At 37.1% G+C, this 24772-nt stretch overlaps 1 protein-coding gene across 1 annotated transcript; it reads left to right on the top strand.

Annotated features, from left to right (window-relative positions):
• The first annotated feature begins 1554 nt into the window (after positions 1-1554).
• Positions 1555-19214, top strand: LOC149830710 (co-chaperone protein p23-2-like). Its single transcript, XM_090015519.1, has 6 exons — positions 1555-1683; positions 16291-16467; positions 17005-17164; positions 18122-18159; positions 18244-18289; positions 19180-19214. Exons 1-6 carry the CDS (start codon positions 1555-1557, stop codon positions 19212-19214), a joined length of 585 nt encoding a protein of 194 aa, XP_089871645.1.
• Positions 19215-24772: the final 5558 nt, after the last annotated feature.

Raw genomic sequence — 24772 nt, 5'->3', positions numbered from 1 at the left:
CTCACTGGGATCTTCATTGGGACCCATGTCAAAAAGAAAAAAACTGCAAGTTTGGGTTGGAAATTTCAATTAAATCCAATCCAATAATCTATTATTTGCTATTTTAGAACTTAAATCTAGAATCACCATAATATTTCAACCTGTTTTATTCTTGGTTCCACAATTAAGTTGAGATGGACCGAGTCAGTTGGAGGGTGTGCTCTGTATGCAAAACAATAAAAGCATACTTATTATTAATCAACAAGGAGAAAGCTTTCAGAGAGAGAGAGAGAGAGATTAATGGGGAAATTAATTGAGTTTTTTTTTAATGAAAACAAGTAGAGAGAGATCTTCTTTAATGGGGAAAATAATGGAAAAGTTTCTTTTTCAAATGGAAACTGGCCTCAACAGGTAAAACTGGTTGTTCTTCATATCAGAGGAACCCAAATGGCAAATGGAGAGACCTGGTCTGCAAAAGTCCGACCCTCAGGGGGTCCGTATAGCATTACTTTTTTTTTAGATATTTACACTGAGAGACTGCCCACAAGATCAGACACCTAGCCATTCTGGCTCTGCCTACCATACTCACGGTCGCTGTCCTGACAGCCTAAAACTCGATAGGCTTACCCATTGCCTGGCTTGAACAAGGGGTGATGCCCATGGGATTTGAACCTAGATGGCCTGCCTAGCTGAGCCCCATCCCACTAAGCCAAACCCCGTTGGGTCCCGTATACCATTAGTGTTGTTACTTCATTTTAAAATCTGTAACTGAATGAATTGAGACGGCTTCGCTAATTGGGTAAGTCTTAACTGTTATCCACTGTAGTTCTTGTCTTTTCTCTTGTTTTCTCTGTTCAAGATGCCTTCAACTGATATGGTTAATGCAAGAGGCGTTTCTCACAAAATGATTGGACCAGATTTTATTAGAAACAATGACAAGCATTTGTCGGCTGATTCTTCTCCCCCAACACCACCATTTGAGGATATGGATCAGCTGCAATCACATTGCACACTTTGAGTATGCCGCTTCACCTGACTGCCTTGTACAGCATGTCGGCCGAGACCAACAAAAAGATAGAGGGCATATCAGGTGCAGCAGCACAGTAAAGTGTGCAACGTGATTGCACATCATCTTCCATCCCGTGTCCTCTCTCTCTCATACACATTAAAAGTATCGTATGCACGGAAAAAGATCAAGTGCAATCACATTGCACATTAGACTTGCATATTCCTTGGGAGCTTATGCAACTTTGTGTACAAAGTAAGCAACAAAATCATTGCCAACAGAATGAGAGGTCTTGAAAAAATCATTAGCCTGAATCGGATGACCTTCTTGAGAGGTAGGTCAATTCAGAACAACATTCTCCTTGCCTATGAGATGGTTGACTCTATGACACCAAGAAAGCAAAAATGTGTCATGTTCAAAACTAAGTTGGTTAAAGCATAAGATAGAATAGAATGGAAGTTGATGAAAAATACCCTCAATAGACTTGATTTTTGACATATGGAAGTTGATGAAAAATACCCTCAATAGACTTGAATTTTGACATAGATGGGTCAAAATTGTTATGCAACATGTCAGGACCCCAGTTCGCAGTCATAACTAATGAAGATGGAGTGAACTGTTCACTAGTAACAAGGGATCAGATAAGGGGATTCAATGTCACCCTATTTGTTTTTGTTGGTAATGGAAAGGCTCTTAAGGTACGTGAACCATGAAGAAAGGAGAGGTTGTATAGTCCTTGTAAAGGTGAACAACTTCAAGTGACATCATAGCTTCTATGCAATTGATGCTCTCTTTTTTATTCCATAAGTAATTTCTTATATTTGATGGGTAAGTTTGAAAGACAAATTCAAAGTTGACAGGTTAATGATCTTCTAGTCTCATATTTGGGTCTTCTTCTTTTTAAAGGGACCCTAAAAAAAGGTTATGTGTGAACGTTTAGTGGACAAGTTAGGAGCTAAACTGGAGTCATCACATGGCAAGCTCTTGGCTATGGCAACTAGAATTGTTCTTATAAGGTCAGTTCTAAGCTCATTTTCGTTATATTGGATGAGTTGCTTTTGACTTCCTCCCATCATTCAGATCCAAGTTCAAAACTTATTTTCGAGCTTTATTTGGCATGATGGTGAGAATGGCAAGCATCATCACCTTATCAAATGGGAACAAGTGTGAAAACCTAAATTAAAAGGGGGGGGTTGGATCAAAAGCTTAAAAGAGACCAACAAAGGTGCTTTATCTAAACTTTCCTGGTGGATCTGTCATAGTCCATGAATGTCTGTAGTGATAGCTAAATATCTGCAAATGGAATCATTATGGATCCCCAAAAGACTCCAAACAACCTCACCTGAATAGAGGGGGATTGGTTGTTTGGGTCGTGACACTTATGGAGGGTCTAAGGTGGAAGGTTGGGGAGGGAAGGAAAACATAATTGTGGTTGGACCCTTGGATGGAAAGGGGACCTCTTATTTTATCATTGCCTCCCAACACTCTGCATTTCTTGTTTAATGATTTGCATCACATTCATGTGGGGGAGGTCATTGATAAAGATATTCACCCATGTATAAAGTTATTGGATGTTAGGGTGTGATTGCCTCCTTGGGTCATGAGGAATGTTGAAGGGCAAACGTGGTAGATGAGGGCAAAGGATGAAATCTAATGGAAGACGATGGGTGGATTCTCAATGAGGATTGCATGGGGACTAATAAGAGGGAAAGAGCAAGAACATGGCATTTTCAAGAAGGTTTGAAAACAGAAAAGCCTCACCTGGAGCGACCATAACTCTTAGATTGGCTATCGAAGGTTGGTTACTCACACAAAACCAACTAAAAAGATGGGATTTCAGTTTCCAAGCATATGCGAATTTTGCATAAAAAAAGAAAAGAAGGAGCATTTATTCCCAAGATGTCAATGGGTGGTTCATGTATGACAAACAATAGCTAAATTTTTTGGCAAACATTGGAAGTATGTCAGTGTGAAGGAAGATTTAGAAAGGTGGTCAAGGAGGAAGTTTAAGGAAAAAAAAGTTCAATCATGTTGGGGCATCACTTTCCATTTTATTATCTGAAAGCTATGATGGAAAGGAACAAAATCATTTTTACATCCAAACACACATCCCAAATGCAGTTGGTGAAGGACACTACTCGTGTAGTTAGGGAACATGTTATGCTTAATCTTAAGAATGAATATGTTAAACTTAATAATAAGAATGCAATATCCCTTGTGGCCTACAGGTGGAGATTTATGTGTACATGGGACCCTCCCCCTTGAGGTGGGTGAAACTCAATATTTATAGCCTCCATAAATAGGGGTGGCATGTTGGATACACGGTCTGTAATCATGGGTGTCGCATTGAGATAGCAGGATGTCTTACCAAGGCAGGAAGCTTGGCAAAACGAGAGTGAAGCACATGGCTGGACATCATAAAAGAATCAAATATTTCAAGGAAGGTGATTGTAGAGACTGACCGAGTGGACATGACTGGGAGCATAACACGAGCCTTAGACAGAAGGAGATCCAAGATGGATATCACTACACCACTTATAGACACCTTGTACAATTTTTAAAGGATCCATGTTTGCTTTAATTATTGTAAATCTGATTTTTTTGGTAGAATCTTAGTTAAATTGGCTAGAGGAGAATGATCAAAATATAGAAAGACCGTCCTCTCGATCGGCACCCACTGATCAATGGGTGATTTTGTATACAAAATTTACTCTTAATACTTTCATGAACTGGTAAGGAGCCTGCCTAACCCCAACTTGACTATAATAATAATAATGGAAATCATTTTACCTTTGTTCCTTACCATGGTAGTCAGTTTATGGAACATAACATCTCTTAGCCCATACTAGATAAGTGAAGTTGCAATTGCCTAGAGGCTTCATCATGATAAAAAAATGTCTTCCTTTGTGCCAAATTTTTGTAGGAACTTGATCTTTGTTTCTCAATAAACAAGAGAAAATAATATTTGTTTCTTATTCACTCTCAATTGTCTTTTTGAAGGCTATGGTGATGGGAAACATGTGCACTAGGAGATCATGTTGTGGACAATTATATGACATTGATGATGTCATGAAAAAAATTTGAGTCGCAGTTACTTTCAGTAGTAGGGATAAAGTAATCTTATGGCATCACAAGTTCTTAGTTATGACTTGTTGGGGCTTAATCCAGAGACCCCCTAAAAGGATTAGTTGTGGCCTCCTAGGCTAGTCGGCTTAGACATTACTTAAAAAATTAAAACATCAAGAAGAGCAAATATATTATAATAAATAATTAAATTGAATCAATAAATATATGATTGTAACTAAAAATGAAATATAAGTGGTAATTCAGTCAATCTATCATAAAATTAGTAAAATTGCATGACATTGAACATAAAACATATACATATATAACTGAGAAAACTATATATATTTGTGAAATCAGCGATATACGTGTAAATAACATAAATAAAACAAAGAAAGAAAACAAAAAAAAAGGGGTCGCTCACCCCTTCATGACGAGAGATCATACAACCCCTTCCCTTGCCAGTGCATCTCACTGCTCCTCCATCCCTCACCATCGAACATCACACACGCCTTGAGAACACTTTGTTTTACTCACAAGATATTGAATAAACAACTCAATGAAAATAAAAAAATTGATCCATTTTCTCCTCTTTATTTTTTTCTTTTTTTAAAGGCGAGCTTAGTTAGGCAGACCCCTACCAGTTATACAACTATCCTATTGAGAATACTATTGGGTTTTGAACCTACAACATCTCAACACAAGGTAACGTGCACTAGCTGCTTCTAACCCGTTAGTTCCTCTTTCTTCTTTTATTTCATATATTCCACCTACCACATGGATGTGGTTAAAGTAATCTTAGAAATAAAAAAAAAAGAAAACATAAGATGACCGACTTCTTTGACACCTACTCTTTTTTTTTTTTTGAACACTCATTTTGAAATTCTCTTTTTTGAAAAGTCAACACAGCGAAAGACTATTCATTTTACAAAACATTTTTTCAAAACACAGGTTTAGGACCTCAATTATTTAAATACTTTGCACATCTTTGCAAAATCATCATTTTCTCTACATACCATTACCACACCGGTTATAGATCAACATTACTATGTTCACATGTACCATTTTGATACCAACCTTAAGCCAATCCTAATGTACCATTCTAGCACCTGGTCAATACCCAAAATATTTTAAATCTCAGACACAAGGTTTTGACACAAAAATATTTTTCATTCATTTCACAATTTATGAGTTTACAAACCAAATATCTGACACGACATCGTAAAAAACTAAAAACAACTCTCAAAAGTAGTTTCGGGTCCACTACTACAAAAATCATTGAGTATACCATATTGAACCATTTGCCCGCTTATAACACCTTAAAACATCAAAGTAAAGTAGCATGAGACCACAACATGTCTCAGTATGATCCAACACTCAATACAGATCACAAGACTACCGCAACAACCATCTACTATTGAAAAGTCCATCATAGTCAAAACTCAAATTCTAATATTGGAAGAGTCAACCCTTCACTCTTAGGGGTCGACCTTTAAGTCTAAACCACAAACTCTAACACAAAGGAGTCAATTGTTCCAATACTAGAACACAACACAAGCTGAGAGTTGACTCTCATACACTGGTGTCGACCCTAATTCCAACAATCTCAAATTTCAAAAGATAAACTTCAAAATAATCTCAACGTAGACTTCCAAACTCAAGCCATATATACGTGAGTACGACCCTAGTTCATGTTTGGCTTGTTGAACATATTCTATGAGTTCAAATGAACTCTTTACAAACTGAGCAAGAGATGAACTTCTCGTTTTGTTTCCCGGTGTTATTGGGGAGATTTGAGTTGAGTAGTTAAACAAAAATTCATTTCATTTTTTCAGTCAGGCATGTTAGCATCGTTTCCGTCATGCCTAATCTGATGTATGCATGCATGTAAACCAGAGTTATCAAAAGCTTCTTATATAGGTAGAAAGTCTGCTTTTCAGAATCTCACTTCGGAAGTGTGATACTCCTCGCTTTCGAAACTTGATAGGAATCTCAATTTTCTCACGTTTCTGATATGTTTTTCACACATTTTATTCATTCTTCTTATGTGTTTTCTCACTCTACTTTTCATATTTTTATATGTTTTCCCTCACGCTTCTCATTCACTTTATGTGCTTTCTTCAATTTGACAATTATCATTTTTAGATTTTTTTTTTAATTTTAATTATTATAATAAAAATCATGAAATTTAAGAATAGTCACTTTTATTTTTAGTTTTTATTTGTGTTTTATTTCTATTCTCATTCAATTCTTATATTGCTTTTTTATTCATCACTTTCCGCTTCTTATACATTTTAAAATGCATATAGCTTCCCGTATGGTTTCCCACATCCGCTTTCTACCTTGATGTAAACTCATGCTCAAATGCCTACTGTAGATAAATGAATCAACTACAAAATGCTCAAATGCTTTCGCTGTAAACTCATGCTCAAATGCTTTCGCTTCCGTATCGTTTCCCTGAGTCTAGACCCGATACGATACCCAAAAATCTTATCCAAATCTGGTTTCACCTGGGTCCGAACCAAACCCCATCCGTTGACACCCCTATTCGGCACTTCAGCTACAGCCAACTATGTAAGAATTGGACAGTGCCCGCATTCGACCCGAACCCGACCCGTTCCTCCGACTCACCCGATCTCTGATTTATCCGCTCTATGTCGATACGGTTCGAAAAACGATCCGAACTGGTTCTTTTTTCTTTTTCCCCTCTTCCTTTTTCGCGCCTTTTTAGAGGAAAAATTCAAAAGAATCACGAAGGAAAAGCGAAGCGCGGTCTCTCTCTCTCTCTCTCTCTCTCTCTCTTTCTGTTTTTCCGGCACCGGATTTATCGACGGCGTTCGTCTCCGGCGTGTTTCTCGACGGAACCCTATGTAGGTCGAATATGGGGTTTCATTGATGTCGATTTCTTTCTTGGTTTGCTTCCATCATGCTGTTTGAAGATATTAGGCTTGGGAAACGAACCCCTTTTTGGCTTTTTTGATGTAATTTGTTTGAGAATCGTAACCTTGATCGTCCCACACATCGTCGTCTTCCTTCGGAGAATATCGATCAAGGGTTCGACGAGAAAAAGAGGAGGAGCCTGGCCCTTAGGTTGCGATGAGGTCTCTCTCTCTCTCTCTCGATAGCAATTTGTCTATTGATTTGCATGTTTTATCATTGATTGGGTTCTGTTTGCTTCTTCAGAAATTAGTTATTTGTGCACACTTGTGTTGTTTATGGTGAAATTTTATATTCTGAATGAAGTATGAATCTGTTTTCCTTGTTTCTTTTTTATTTAATTTGTAATTATTGGGCTTCATTAAGACGTGGTTTTAGCTACTTCAGCATTGAATGGATGTGTGTGCTTCCCATCTTTGAGCATAGCGGTAGCTTTGCTGAAGATTATGAGTTCGCTTGCTGTTGGTGCAGTTGAAGCATGGTTGAGAATCAATTTTCGGTTTTGTTTGGGGCTTCATATATAGCTTGTGGATTTTTTCGCTCTAATTAGGTGTAACCATGGTCATGGGGGTCGTTAGCAGTGCCATTTATGAGAAACGCGGCGGTAGGGACATTGATGGACTAGATGGAAAATGACAATACGAGAGCTGTTTGGTCCTCTTTGGATCGAGAGTCTGCCCGGCGTGGATTCTCGTTATTTTCCTATATGGTTCATTACTTGCTTGAATCTTCGTTTCTCCTTTGGTCACCTTATACTTGTAAGAGCTTAACATGCTTACAGTCAAAACCTTATTTAAACGATAGAAATCCCTGAAAAAGCTCTAAAAAAATTGAAAGTATGCTCAATAATTTTGTTTATGTAAAAACCAAAAACTTTACAACATACTGATGTACTGAAAACACGAGATAATGAAGGTTGCTTTGAGGTATACTTGAGAGTCCTACAACTAGTTGATTTCTAAAAGCATATTCTTGTTTTGAGGTATAGTCTTCAGCCCTACCACAAATCTACTTCTAAAAACAGATTTCTGATTTCAGGTATGATGATCAGGACCACAAGTTGACTTCCAAAAACAGGTTCCTTTTAAGGAACTGTTGTTTATTGAATTAGCAAGAACCAGGGTTACGTTATCCAATATTCCCCAGAGATAAAGCTTGTTGCATGTGATATCTTAACTATAAAATATTATTTACGTGAGCCACTTCATAAAAAAATGAATTAACAGTAAATGACAGCTCGCAACATAGTTATTGAGACGATAAAATACCAAGGCTACAATTGTTTTCATGGAAAGTGGAATTCTAGGGAAACCCCATTGAACTAAAATATTACTATCTTCAGTTTGGAATGGATAATTCATAGTGACTTGTTATAATAAGAATATATACAAAATAGGCTAGACTGATGTAATTTGGCTTAAATTTAATCTAGAATATATTGTGATGGAATAAGCTCATAATAGGCATGTTTATCAAACAAGAATGAAATCTGATTGATAGAGCTGCCAAAGTGCAGACAACCTTATAACAGTTGCTGTGATAGCTTTTGCCTAATTTTCAAATAGCATGAGCCATATAAATCTTGGTGTATGCATTTATCCTTTTGTCTAAGTGAAGGGCGTTGTCCATGTGTGAGCCATGTGCCATGAGCCAAAACGATGTTAAGTGACTATGCCAATGTTGTAAGTATCATATCATTACCCGTATCGGTCGGGCCCAAAGTAACACCGTATCGTATCGTATCATATCGTAAACGTATCGTAAATTTGTAATATTTTAAAAAAAATCCAAAAAATAAAATAAAATTAGCAAAAAATCTAAAAAAAATCATAGCACATGAAACAATGATGAATTATACAAAATACAATCATAAAATCACATATGAAGCATGTATGTCTCTATAAGCCACATAAGACATCATCAAACATCAAATAATATATAATCATAGATAATCTTGCATGCATATCTCACAATACAACAATAACTATGCCTTCATCCAAAAAATGCATATCTCACAATAACAATGCAAAATATTAAATATCTTGCAACTAAGAACATGCCACAAGACTCATACTTTCATATTACATAAACAAAGGTATTATGCAATAGTTGCACTCGATTTTCAATCGGTTTTCACTCATTATTTGAGTGTGCTATTGCCATGCTGGATCATCTTATGCCATCTTTGTTGGAGGAGTGTTGAGCCTAATTTCTACCTCGATATAAATCTTTAATTTTCATGGATTTTGAAGAGTAGCTTTGTAATTTTATTCATAATAAAGATTTTTTACCTTAACCCATTTTCTTGAATGAAAAAATGGTGAAAATGCATTTTTTTACCTTAACCCACTTCTTTGGATGAAAAAACAGTGGAAATGCACTTTTAATGGCCTCTAGACAAATGGAGAAATTGTCACTCAAAAGGTATTTAAAATTCAAAATGAAAAAGTAATTTTCAGCCTTTTTAAAGCGTGCCGAAGGTGTATCGTATGATATACCCTGTATCGTATGATACAGCACGATACATGGTTGTATCGTACAATGCACCTGATATAGGTATAATACACACTAGTATTGCGATATGAGTGTGTGCCGTATCGCAAAACCCAAAAGTAACGATACATATCATACCGTATCATACGATATTGTACGATACAACACTCGGCTATGCAACTTTCAGGTGGTATAGTACTATTGAAAGTTGAGATAAGCCTTAGTTGGATACATAGTGAGGCACATGCATGTCATAGACAATAGTTACAAACTCAAAGTGCACAAGAGAAGCAACAATAACATAATCACCACACATGCAATAGTGAATAAGTAAAATGAGCTAGGCATTGAAGGGCTCAATTGGCGGAACATTAAATTTATCCAAATGGGCAACAACCACCAAAGATTACAGGAGTTGTGAGCACTTGTATTAGTGTAAACCTTATCAGCCATTAAAGAAGAAGCACAAGAGAGATGCACTCAAAGAGAGAACTTCGTTCATTCTAAAATGAGAGGTTGGAACACTATATGAGAGATGTGCCTTCTATTATACTAAAAGACAAAAAACTTTGACTCAACAACTAACCAAGGTAAGAGTACAAGAATACCCCTATAATTAATGATATATACAAATATAAAGGGGTAGCGCAACAAAAATGCTAAAATACATATTTACATCTCCTCTCCCCCCCCTCCCCCCTCCTCAAACTTGAGATGATGCTAAGGGAATCATTCCAAGTTTGGAGAGAAATGTTCTAAAGTGTGATGGAGAAAGAATTTTTGTGAACACATCAACAATTTGCTCTTTAGACCCCACATGCATAAGAAAGATGATTCCATCTTCATAAGCATGCTTTATAAAGTGACAATCAATCTCAATATGCTTCATTCTCTCATGAACCTGAGGATTCTTGACAATGTGAATTGCGCTCATATATCACAATATAAAAGGGTCTTCACATGTATAGATACACAGAGATCTCTCAGCAACCATCTAATCCATATAAGCTCTGTTGTCTGTCATTTACACCCAAAATCAACTAGAAACAATCTTACCAAATTCACACCAAAATAAGGAAGTCGATGCTACTAATAGGCAAGATTTACCTTACTGTCAGATGGGAACCTTCCAAAATGATGACACATCTTACCAAATATATCAAAAACTCTCATCAGACCACTTGCATATCATTCTTATATGAAAAAGACTTCCCCACACATCAATTTTCAGACATCAGAACTCATCTATCAAATTAGATTGAGTGGAAGAAACAAAACAGGTCACACTTTAATGCTATTTCCAGAAAATTTAAGACAATTTATAACAAATCAGGAACTGCCCCAATCAACCCAATTCTTGATTCACATAAATTCTAAAATCAAGAACTGTTAAATCCCCACATCAATTAACCCAAATCTCACTGACTCATAATGATATATACAAATACAAAGGGGAGCACAACAAAATGCTAAAAACACATATTACATCTCAACAAACCTCATGGTCATATCTTACCTTACTTGAGAAGTACGTAGGATAAAGGGTCTTACGGGAGAACCACTATTGCCAAGAAGAATATGGGAAACCCTTCATAGATCTATGTTAGAAATGTGCAACCATATACATGCCTAATTCATAGTATGTGTGCAACTTGTGACACATGGCATACCTATCGCCATTCATGTGGAGATCCCTTGTATATGTATTTCCTTTTCTTTGTTATATATGGTGCTATGTCACATAGGTGCTGGTGCGGCGATGCGACACTTTAAAAACACTTGGGTGCGGGAGGGTATATATATATATATATATATATATATATAACTTTTAACAGTTAACAATAACACTAATGAAATAAAAAACAATTATCATATCATCAATTCATCATGACTAACACCACAATTAAATCAACCTAAATATATTGTGATTACGCTAAGTGAATTAAGAAAACATAAAACAATCAAATAAGTAAATTTGAAAAGAAGTAAATTATACTAATAAAAAAGCAAACATGTATAATTACATACCAAAAGTATATCCTACACAATGTATATGACGATGAGGTAATGATCTTAATAATTTTTGCTTCATCGTCAAATTCATCATAAAATTGAAGAATAGGCTCAAATAAGTCCATGTTTATAATATTGAAATCATGTTCCCTCTCTAAGTCACACTCCTCTTGGTTTACATCTCAAAATTTGGATGATCCTTGACTTCATTGCAATTAAAATTTAAAAATGTTAAATACTTGTATATTTAAATGAAGAAACTAAGAAATAGTCAAATAACTAAGAGAGCAATTAGCACATGTATTCGTCATTGGTTCACGAAAGTAATCGAAGATTGGAATGAACAAAGACTAAATCCTCTGCACACTTGCTTATGAGTTTGTTTCTCTTCATGTTATAAATTTGAGCATATGTGCTTCAATTTCTTTCACAACAAGATGAACTAGCAAGTTGGGATAACAATCTCATTGCAAGACGTTGGACAAGAGGTGTTTTTTATCCATATATTGACCACCATGTGATAGGATCTATATACTCCTATTTGTTATTAATGCCTGTTCATATAACCTTGAAGAGGGAAAATTTTTAAACTCTTGTGTGACTTGCTTTATAATATGTGATTCTCGATAAAGTCTTGTCATACACATATTTCTATGCTTTGATAACTTTGGGTCTAAATTTGGAGGGACACGACCAACACCACCTTCCTGCTACTTCTTTGCATAATATTTGAGATTAAGAGAATATGCCTTGCAATGCAAATGAATGTTGCTCTTATCCCATCTTCTAACTAAAATTAAATGTATATAATTAAAAAATTCTGAATCATCTACTGTAGAATTTTTTCCCTCGTACTTGAAAACTGCAACTTGAATTTTTGTAATCATATTATTCCACATTCCATAAACTTTGTGAAGCAAAATTCTGAATCATCTTTGTCAACTTCTCTCAATATTTTCCAAATAGGTTGCGTAAACTCAAAAAAGTATACAACATTATCTTAAAACTCATCATCAATAATGAATTTCTTAATTTATTGAGCTTTGACAACATCATCAACACGCTAGAATGTCCAATTATTATCATTCACCATGTTAACCAAAGCATTCTTTACTTCCTCAATTCTTTTCACCATCACAATGATGGACACAAAATGTGTTTTAACAACCTTCAACAATTTTAGATCAGAATGCTTATTAAATATGACATTAACATGATGATAGTTGACAACAAAATTCTTAATGTTTTTGATATTTTTTTTCTAATTCATCAATCCATGAACATAGAGCATACACTAGTGATTTTTTTTTCTTTTGGGTTATAGACGCTCTTGAGGGTCAGATTCAAGCTATGTGCTATACAAAGAGTTCAAAAAGTATGATCATACTCACTCTCCAAACTCAATGCTACACTTTTACAAACTAGAACATTGTCTATGATGATTTGCATTACTTTCTGATTACCCATTTCTTTTATTACTTCTATAAACAACCCCTTCAAATACTCAACATTTTTATATTGCCCAGTTGCATCAACTGCTTGCAAGAATATTGAGCCACTAAGCGAAGAAACAATGAAATTAGTCAATAGATCCCTTTGAATATCTGTCCACCCATCAAAACAATGGAAACTTCATTTTGTTCTCATTAAAATTTCTTAAGTTCTGACAATCTTTCAACATTTATCCTCTCTTCTGTAAGAATTGCATTCGTAGTTTTTCTTAGCTTGGAGGGACATAGTCACTCAAGTTACAATTTCTCAGTGAAGTAATTAAATCCTTCCAATAAGGATTTCTAGTTGCATTAAATGGAAATAAATTAGAATAAAAATACCTCCCTACTTTTCTATTCATCTCCTCCCTTCCATATGTATTGAATGATGCTTGTATCATTTCTCTTCCTCTACCTCCTATATTCATTTTTTTAGCATTTTCTTGGTGGCTTTAAAAAGGTACATTGATTGCACAAGAATCACTCATTGTCTTCCTCTTCTCATATTCATTTTGTAATTTTTTGTATTGTTTCTGTATTGCCTCATCAACTCTTTTACACCCTAAAATGCCATGTCCTGATATCTTCAACAAATGAGTCTTAACTTTTGTGTAAGACCTAACATAATCTCTCTCACAAAACTTCCATCAAAATCTCTTATTTTCACCACCTCTTCCAACTTTTCAAGCTTATTCACATGTGCCCATAGTGGCCCCCCATCATCGCATGATGCAGCCAACTAATGAGAATCAACACTACCACTACCACCAACACCAGTAGCAGAACTTACATGTGAGGATGAGGATGACACAATTCATTTTCCTTTGTTTGCAAGTCCTTTCCTTTTATCTATCATTTTTGTCTTTAAAACAAAAAAAATTACTAAAATAAAATTCATATGAGGTTCTGCATAACCAAATAAAATAAAATTCATGTATGAGCAGGGTTGGGTTCGATAGAGCCAAACCTAGGGGTTTAACTTCGCCGAACCCAACCCTTCTTGGTTTGGCTCTGCTGAACCTAGTGGTTCAGCTCAACAGAGCCCAACCCAGTGGTTCAACTCCGTCGAACCCAACACTTCTAGGTTTGGCTCTGCTGAACCCAACAAGCTTGGGTTCGATTGAGCCAAACCCAACCCAGAAGAGTTGGGTTTAATAGCCCAAGTTTGGGAGCTGAACCTAGCCCAACATGACTATTGAACACAGCCCAATGATGATAGCCAAACCCAGCCCATCAGGGCTGGGAGGCTGAACCCAAACCAGTAAAAAAAGAAGAAAGAGAAGAGAGAGAGAGAGAGAGAGAGAGAGAGAGAGAGAGGAGGAGGAGGAGGAAGAAGAGACAGAGACATGCATTGCAGTCATCAGAGAAGGAGAGGAGGGCTCGGTGAAAGCCGCCACCGTCCATCGGAGGAGAGGAGGGGTCGGGGAGTGTCGTCGTGGAAGGGGAGCAAGAGAGGAGAAGGGGGAGGAAGATTTGCCCTAATCCCCCGCCCAGCCCCCCTTTCATAGTTTTTTTTTAAGTTTAAAATGGACTCGATCAAAGTTGATCGATTCTATTTTGGACAGTTATGACCCTGGGTGCGGTTGATGGCACCAGGTGCAGCACCCGAGTCGCGTCGCATTGATGCAGGTGCGGCACCCTGTTGGGCGAATCCCTGTGACATAGGTGGGGTGCGTGTGTGTGTGTGTGTGAGAGAGAGAGAGGTTAAAACAAAAGCTTACTTGTCTACATTATATTACTGCTACAATACCTAAATGATTGTGGTATAACTATCAATTGCCTCATGTGTAGTGTAGCTCCTTGAACAACAGTAGGTTGGACAAGTGTTCGTGCTTAGGCATGTTTAGGTATTTGTTTTCACATCATATAGTGACTTTGCTTTTTGCCGGATCTCTTTTAGCATCAATTAATAGGATAACTTATTGAAAATATTCAAAGTTTCAAGCCCATCAAGTGCAATTGACAAGATTTTTATTGGCCTTCAAACCATAAATTATGTGTTCTTCAAGTAACAGATGGACTTTCAGGAAAGGAATTATACCAATATGAATTGAAGTGAGAAGTTCTGTAGAAATATCCAAGTAACATCCTCAATCTTAAAGTGAAGTTGGCAACTAGAGTCTAGTCAAGCATGACCTCTGGATTTATAATAGGATACCTGTTCGCTACCATCCAGCTTGGTCATAAAAGTGGTAAACATTAGGGTTGGGCAGCAGGCCAGGCTGGCCTGGTTTTTGGGTGGGATGATCGACCTGTTAATGGGACGGACTAAGCCCGGTCCAGGCCCATGAGGGGCAAAAAACTTGGCCTGGGCCCAGCTTGGCCGGTGTATTTGATCAGTCTCACCAGCCCATAGAGAGGCCAAAGGCCATATGAACGGCCCTTGGACGGGACTGCGGCACTCCCATCACCTTAGTAATCATAATTGCATTTAGGGATCTGTTCTGGAAACAAATCTGCTAGATGTCATGATGTCTATCATGATTTTTTTCTTCCTTTGGAATTAGGGTCCCTTTTTAAGTGTGATGATTGTTATTATTGATCCACGATCTGCTTCTGTATGCCATTTGCCAATGATGTGCTATCTAATGTCAAGGCAGGGTAAAGTGGTGTACATAAATGATTTCTAATATATTTATTTTTGATCAGTTCAGTAACTGTTTTTTGATCCTTTTCATGATATTTTTTTCATGTTTTTTGGTACCTTAGTGGTTCTTTACTTGGACATGTGTATTTCTTATTGGATTCAAATGCTAATTTCTTTTGTATCTCAATTAATATTAGCTCTTGATAATTGATCTTTCTGCATGCCACTATGTTGTTCGGATTCTTGTCAGAAGTGATTCTGTGGATCTGTTCCCTTTTTCTATCCAGTTCCAAACTACTGAACTGCAACAAGTGGTGACATGGGGAACAGTTTTCCCTTGCATCTGATATAACATGAGCCTGGAATTGTTGATCATTCATCGCCTTGCACAGACTTCTGCTTTCTAGGAACAGTTAAAATTCCTCTTTGCAGTAGGTTTGATATGATTGATGACTTTGGTTAAAGAGTAGACCTGCACGGTGCGATGTTAAGTTTGATGTGATTGAGAAATTTAGCTGTTGTCACTACTTTGCAGACGGTCAATTTCCCTTTTTTTCTTAATTGCCTTGAAGGCATGAACTAGGCAGTGGTAGGATGTCCTCTCACTCTACTCTCATATTGCTGCCATTGTTTTTACTGTTTTATTTTTAATGAAATATCACTACATCCATTTTTCTTGACATCATTATGTTGTTTTTCTACTTTTGTCATGCAATCACCAGCCTGAGGTCTTCTGGGCACAGCGTTATGATACAGTATACCTGACAATTGCTTTACCAGATGCAAAGAATGTCTCTGTGAAAGCTGAAGCTAATGGACTATTTAGCTTTACAGCATTAGGTGCTCATGATGAATCCTTTGACTTCGCTTTGGAGCTTTATGGAGCAATAGTTCCTGAGGTTTGATTCTCTGTGCTTTTAGATTTTAGTTCCTGAATGCTTGATGATAATTCATTTCTTTTTGTATGGAATTCTATTATGGTCATTTCTTATTTATTTGTTTCTAGGAGCCAAAATGGCTATCATGATATCATAGAATTTATGGTAATTTTTTTTAATGAAGTACATGATATTAAATTATCAAGCAGCACTGTTAATTGTCACTTTGTCAAGCTTGAACTGGTCATATCTCTGTAGCATGGCTTAGAGTCCTTGAAACTTTTAGCTGATAGTGAGACTCATTAAGGCATTATGCTTCTTCCCATTAATATGATTGTGTGCCATATGTTTCAGATATTTCTGAAACTATGATTCCTTTCGAATTTATTGAACACGTTGGTCATCTAAGAGCTGAATTTCATGGTTTTCTTTTGGTCATCGGTTATTGGTGGACAGTTGAATCTCATGCCAACATGAACATGCATCTTCTTTACTATTCAAAACTTTTCACACTGGCTTTCATCTTGGCTCTGATACTAAGATAATCTTTCTTTGCAGAGTAATAAAATAAGCATTGGATTGAGAAACATACTCTGTGTAATCCATAAAGAACAAAAGGGCTGGTTTGAGAGGTTGGTGAATTTGGATGCAAAACCTCCTCCTTACATCAAGGTTGACTGGAACAAATGGTGTGATGAAGATGGAGAAGCATCAAAGTGTGAGTTATTGAAATAGGCTTTTGTTTGTCTAAAATAGAACAATGCATGGAACTTTCGGTGTTCATTGTATGTGGATTTTGGTTCTGGATTTCTTGGTATTCTCAGTGTTTGATGCATATGCATGCATTTGCACAGTTTTGTTGGTTTGTTTTTCTAGCATTTCTGAGGTTATGGGAAAAATATATATGCTCTTTGAACTTCAATTAAAAGCTCATTTTGTGGGATCTTACAAAAGTATATTGATATGGGGTATCAGCCTATCAGGACTTCAGGAATGGATTTGTAATAAAGTCTTGTGTCTGAATGCGTGCATGATTGCATGAACACTGTTGTTAACAGTTGCATTTACATAAATATTGCTAACACTGCTTCAGCTCCAGTGGTGTTTGTCAAGCACAGGTTTCTGCTATTCTAGATTGTGGAAAGAACAGATGGCCTGTCCTCACATATTTAGGAAATACCAAAGTCTAGAGGAAATTTTGCTATCGTTTTTTTCTTTGAATGAACAAACATATCATGTGTGAAAAAATCTCCTTTTCTTTTAATAGTGAAAAATCTTCATTCACAGGGCACATGTTTCTGAGTTGTCTTGGATAGTCTGCATGATTCTGCAAAAGAATAAACTTGAACATGCGTAGAATAGGTGAAATCCCTCCATCAATTGATAATTGGTCATGAAGAAGTGACTAAATATTGCAATCATTATAGGGGATCCTTGGATCTTAATAAGCATGACACCTAATTTTGTTCACTGCTTCTTGGCATAACCAAATCATTAGGTAGTGCCTTTTGTTTGCAGATTGTTTTACTGAAATTTTCTCCACTTTGTTAACCTTGAAACTGATCATGTATGTCTGACCTTAAAATTGAACGTACATTTGGTTATTGTGGAAGTTGCAAAGTACATTTCTTGACGACACTTTCAGTGTTTTGATTTAGCGTGTCTTCTCTTGCAGCTGATGTTCCTATTCTTGAGAACGGTGACGGCTTTCTGGTACAAGTGTTCCTTGACTTTTTTCCTGCCTTTCTGTGATAAGATTAGCTACTTTTATATGCTTACACATCACACATGATGCAGAAACATGTTGAGGATGATGAGGATAGTGATGACGAAGGGCTGCTCTGTAAGTCAAAACATCCTCCTAATGATGTTGAATCTTTTATGCAGTGTACTATCATTATTAATCGTACACACACTACCTAGGTGCCTTGCATGATGCGCAATCACAATTATACTTGCGACCACAATGAGTGTCTGCATGCACCCAACACCACCCTCTCTTCCTACTCTGCTGCCTGGCTCCTGGTCAAGCTATACAAACTAGCTACTATCACTTGGCTTTGAGGACTGCTAACTCCAAGTTGTTGGATAGTTTTGTGTCTTTTTGTTTTCTAACTTTTAGAAACCTGATTTTTCAAGATGCCATAGTGCTTTGTGTGCGAAAAAGGCACTCTTTGTCCATTTGTTTTTAACAATTGTGGAATCATCAGAATGTCGAGGAGCTGTAAGAAAATTCTGAATTGGAAATTGCATTGCTCTTGTTGCAGGCCTTATGCATGTCTGCAGAGTGCTCGCACACTCGCAGATCTTATCTCCATGCAAAGACCATTGGTGCATATGTTTTCTCGTGTTAATTATGTGTCTGCATTTTGATGCTAATATGTTTCCTATGCTGATATTCTGCTATTTAAGTACGAGTGCACGTGTTAATGAGCATACTTGCATAATCACTCTAACCACTTGGAACACGAAAATTGTTGAAGTGACTGTAATAAGGCTCATTCTGGAGCTATCCTTGTTTTGGCATCCTTATGAACTTGGCATTCATTGCCCCCATGTGCTACTTTCTGATGATATTCCTGTATTTTTCTGCCATATGTCTTCCTGACACACTCAAATGCAGCTCTCATTAACCCTTTCAGCAAGAATCAGTGTGACCATAATGGTCACAGAACGTCTTGTTTTATTGACTTGTTCTTTATGCTCATTTCCTGCTCACTTTCTAATCTACAGATCTCCCAGATTTGGAGAAGGTAAGAGGTGATTGATCTGGGAGGATGCTCAAATATCTGACTGACATAGGTGTTTGATGAACATAGTAGCAGATGCATACAAAAGGATGCCAGCAGCAATGTTTGTTTTGCTCCTAAACATGATATAACCAATACAGAAATTTGTAGTATCATGTACAAGCTGTAGTAGCTCTATTTGAAATGAAAGTTTTGCATGTGCTAGTCTTAAACAATGTTATCATTGTCAGTGGGTATAGGCAGAAAATTGATACCCTTCACCCCTGAATTGGCTATTTTTTAATAAATGCAAAAAATCACTAAAGATTAGATTTTATTATTATTTTAATGTTTTAACATGTGTCATGTTATGATTGACACGTAATATTTTTTATTATTTTCTGGCCGATACAGAACGATTCACTTGAGTATCGGTATCAGCCAATACAGCTGAATTGGTGGCCCAACTATTCAGGGTCGATACCGATACTGACAACATTGGTCTTAAAGTCTATTTTCTTTGGGAGTTCTAACTCATAAGGTTATCAAAGTTGCTTTTGATCTATTCACTTATTTCAGAAAACAAAAGGGAAAATGACTACAAAATATACTTTTCATGTTCTTAATGGATCCATGGATTTTGGGCATTTTGAGGATCTCAGATAGGGCTGGTAAACAAGTTGAACGAACCTGTCCAGGGTGTTAAAGCTTGGCTTGTTTCTTCTACCAAGTCAAGCCTCATGAAGAGCCCGAGCTGAATGAGCAAAACATGAGCCAGCTCATTTAACAAAAAATATATTTTTTCAGAGTTGAAAATGATGAAATTGGGACTTAGAACCTATTAAGCCAATCTCGAACTGGCTCATTTACAAAACAAATAATTGTTTTCAACCTTTTAAGCGAGCTCCAAACTTATTGCGTGCAAGCAAAACACTTCAACCATCTACACTCTACAGCAACAACAACAACAACTACGCCTTCATCCCAAAACAATTGGGGTCGGCGATATGAACCAAAAAAGAAAATCATTCTGGGTCTTCCACATGAATCCTTCTCCTCCAATCATTTCTATCTAATGCCATGTCCTCGGTGAGGTTCAAAGCATTCATATCCTTTCCTATCATCTCCATCCAAGTCTTCTTAGGCCTACCCAGATTTCTTTTAACTAATATATTTTTTCATTTCTCCATCCTTCTAACTGGAGCATCATTAGGCCTTCGCCGAATATGTCCAAACCACCGTAAACGATTCTCTCTCATCTTATTTTCAATGGATGCAACGCCTACCTTCTTACGTATCTCCTCGTTTCGAATCTTATCTTTTATTGTATTTTCATACATCCATCAAAGCATATGCATCTCAGCTACACTCATTTTTTGAATATGTCTCTTGGCAGCTCAACATTTCGTACCATATAGTAAAGCGGGCTTAATTGTCGTCCTATAAAACTTTTCCTTCAACCGCAATGGCATTCTACGATCGTACAACACTCCAGTTGCACTTTTTCATTTCATCCACCCAACCTTAATCTTATGATTTACATCTCCATCAATTTCTCCATACTTTTGAATGATAGATCCCAAATATTTAAAACAATCATCCACTGGTATTTCTTGCTCACCAAGCTTCACTACACTCCCATCACTACTTCGTTGCTTACTAAACCGACATTCCATATATTCTGTCTTACTCTTGCTCAACTTAAAACCTCTTGCTTCTAATGTCTGTCTCCATAATTCTAACTTAGCATTAACCCCAGCTCTAGACTCATCAATCAAAACAATATCATCAGCAAACAACATACACCACGGCACATTTTCTTGAATTGATCTTGTAAGCTCATCCATCACTATAGAAAATAGGAAAGGGCTTAAAGGAGATCCTTGATGTAACCCAACTATTATAGGAAAATTGGTTGGCACCCCTCCACAAGTGCGAACATTGGTTACTACTCCTTCATACATATCCTTAATTATACTAATGTACTTGAGAGAAACACCTTTCTTCATCATTGTCCACCAGAGAACGTCCCTGGGTACTCTATCGTATGCCTTCTCCAAATAAAAAAAAAAACATATGCAAATCTTTGTTTCTCTTTCTATTTCTTTCAATAAGTTGTCTAAGAAGATGTATAGCTTCCATAGTTGATCTTCCAGGCATAAAACCAAATTGATTCTCCGATATCATGACAACCTTCCTCAACCTAGACTCAATCACCCTCTCCCAAAGTTTCATAGTATGACTCATGAGTTTTATACCACGATAGTTTGTGCAATCTTGTATATCACCCTTATTCTTATATAGAGGCACCAAAGTACTCTTCCTCCACTCATTAGGCATCTTCTTTGTCCGCGAAATCTTGTTAAAAAGATTTGTCAACCATCTACACTCTATGATATAAAATATATTTATTATTAAATATTAATTTTACATCAGCTGAGCCAAACTGAACATTGCTTATTCATGTTGGGCTTGCCGAGTTTATTTTACAGGGCTCCTTTTCTATCATAACATGAGTTGGGCCTGAGGCCATGAGCTGCTTCTCATTTTCTGCCCCTAATCTCAGATCCTTAACCTCTGAACTTTGTTTGCTAAACTAAGGATCTGGCATGGGACGTTGCAAGTTCAAATCCCAATGGTATGTTGTGTATAATTGGTGGGGTCTGCCTAACCCCAGTTTGCGCATAAAAAAAGAAGAAGAAATGATGCACTCTCATTGAGTCATAGGACAGGTCACAATCACGCAATGCTACTTTGAGTGGGGCTCACATTTAATTATGATAAAGGCTCATTAAGAAAACCACCCATGTTGGACAGTTGGGAAAGGCTCATGGTGCCAACTGTTACTTCCTCAATCGCTCTGTGCGGATGTAAAATTTTAAGGGGGTGTTTGATTCGCAGGACCAAGACACCATGTTCAGTCTAGTTCTGTCTTGACCCTGTCTAGTACAGTGACAAGGTATCTTTGTCCAGTGTTTTGCATGTACCATGGGTACCCTCTCTTTGCCCATCGGTTTGGCCTTCCCATCGCTTTGGCATTACAGGAAAGGGTGTACACTCCGTGTATCGAACTCTCCATGTCCTCAATGTTGGATCGTATTTCAGATCACATTGTTCCATAATCAACGACATGATATAAAAGAGGACATAAATCAACATGGAAATCATGATAGACAATTGATCGAAACATGAACAGGGTGCAAACATGTCAGTTTTCGCATCATACCAAAATCCAGACAAAAGCAAAACAACAAACAGTTGCATAGAACACAATAAAAACAATCAAAGCATATTAATATTATGTAAAAGACTAAGGCGTATGAAAGTACTCCGTTTAGAAAAGATTCACCCCTACATGCAGTGCAAACAAGGTTCGACGTCCTTCCTCCATGATACAATAGCCTCGACAATCAGGATTCTGTGTTGCAAAAAAACCCTGTAGGGATAACTCGGGAGAGAGAGAGAGAGAGAGCAGGGAGAGATAAAATGCAGGATCAAAGACTTCCTCAAAATTCTGTGTTTTCAGCATATGCGTAACCCCAACCCTAACCACATTTTTATAACCCACTAACGGTTACAAAAATGTGGAAGAGACTTGTTACAGAATCCGAGGAGAGTCGTGACCCGTTATCATTTCTCATAACCCATTAATGAATCCAAATAATCATAGAAAATTGGAGCAAAAAGGTACATTGGTCTTAATTGGATATGGCCCTAAAGGGCCAATTACCCGAACCCGAACCGGCTCGAGCTTGGCACGACACAACACGCACGCACGTGCCCATGTGTGTGGTAGTCATCCCATTCTCGTGTTCTTAGGAACAAGTGTAAGAGTTTTCATATAAGTTATAAAGGCTATAACATCCTTGAAACTCTTCAATATGAGATTATTCCACATCATCAAGTTCAAACTTATTCCAAAAAGGAAAATAGCCCACATTTTCTTCATTTGAATTCTCTAGCCTCCTCTTCTTACACCCAACACTAGTACTCTCTATGTCCTCAATTTAAAAGTCTTAAAGATGATGCACTTAGTCTATGTGCAATTACTATGAAATTTATTTTATTTGTAAACTGGCAGTCAGAAGCAGTTGAAGATGCAAAAATGCAATCCACACAAGTCATGATTTTAGCAAATCCATTTGCACGTGCACTCTACTCGCGATTTACCATTTCCAACTGGTTGCTTGTTTGGAACTCTGACAATATCGTGATAGTTATAAAAAATATCGCCCGAGTTTTCTTTCAAACTGTGACAAATATCGCGATATTTATATTTTTAAAAGATATTTATTGTGAAAATCCCCAAGAAAATTATTTTTAAATGTATTCTATTTATATTTTTTTATAAAAATGTTTGTTATATTTTTTAAATTTATTTTTTATTCCTGAGATTTTGACTAAAAAAGTGTAAGATTTTATGAAAATTTTTAAAATCTCCTGCCTAGATTGTACCGTTTTTAACTTTTGTCACTGGTTTGAAAATTCATTTTAAGGTTGCATTTTGAACAATGGAAGGAGAGCAGTTGAGGTGATTTGACATCTTCACCGTCCATTGATTCATCTCACAAGGACTTTATTGTCTTTGTGCATATTATAGACTGTCAGTCTGCCCAATCACTTTTCCTAAAAGTGATTTGGCAGATCACCGACCTTCTGCTCAGGCTGAGTGGAAAGTGAAATCACTTTTCCTAAAAGTGATTTGGCAGATCACCTGATCTTGCTGCTGCTGCTCCGGCTGAGTGGAAAGTGTGGTGATAGATAGTTGGCCGGAGGTGGTAAATGCCACCTGACGCCCCCAGTTTACTCTTTTCCCATTTTTCATTCCTTCCCAAACAGAAATGTCACTGGGTATTCTCCAATTCCACTCAAGCTGCCTCCCACCGGTAGTTTCCAAACAGAGCTTAAAATTACATGTGAAAAGATGGGATTTGTGCATTAAGCACTTAGATCATCCTCCATCTTGAAGACAAGGCCTGTCAGTTGTGAGGCCCAAGGACGATCAGGTGCTTAATGCACAAATTTTATGCCATGTGATTGCACCCCATCCGGACTCAAAGTACATCGTGTAATTGGTAACAAAGACCCAAAGCTATAGGAATCTCAACTACCGCTTGCCTTTTGAAAAAATTTGCTTTTATTTTTTATATATTTTTAAAATTTAACTGTAAATGATATTTTACGAAGAAAACACATTATTTGAATCTATTACGACGAGATTTTTTTGGGGCAGGTAAGATTGGGTGGTTGTGTCCTCAACCTCAACCTCAACCTGGACCTGGACCTGGAGTTTAATGTCGCAGGAATGAGGGGCCCATTAAGTGACCCGGTTCTCAGTTACGTTTTTCTTTCATAATAAAAAAATGTCACTAGATTTTTTCTTTGTTAAGAAAATCCTTAGCACGATTTGTGAACGGGCCTGTCGGGTCTCGGGTCCGAGGCAATCAAACACGCCCTCCTGGTCCTTTTCTTCTATGATCCCACCATCGCGGTCCATCTCTAAGATGAACGGCTCTTGATTGCTGATAGCCTAAGCGGTTGCGCCCCCCCCTCCCCCCCACCATCCAACACACATGAAAAAACCGCGGGCTTAACAG

This window comes from Nuphar pumila, chromosome 8, assembly GCF_984573655.1.
Source record: "Nuphar pumila chromosome 8, dmNupPumi1.hap1.1, whole genome shotgun sequence".
In the NCBI taxonomy this organism is placed as follows: domain Eukaryota; kingdom Viridiplantae; phylum Streptophyta; class Magnoliopsida; order Nymphaeales; family Nymphaeaceae; genus Nuphar; species Nuphar pumila.
This window is presented reverse-complemented; position numbering and strand designations above follow the sequence as displayed.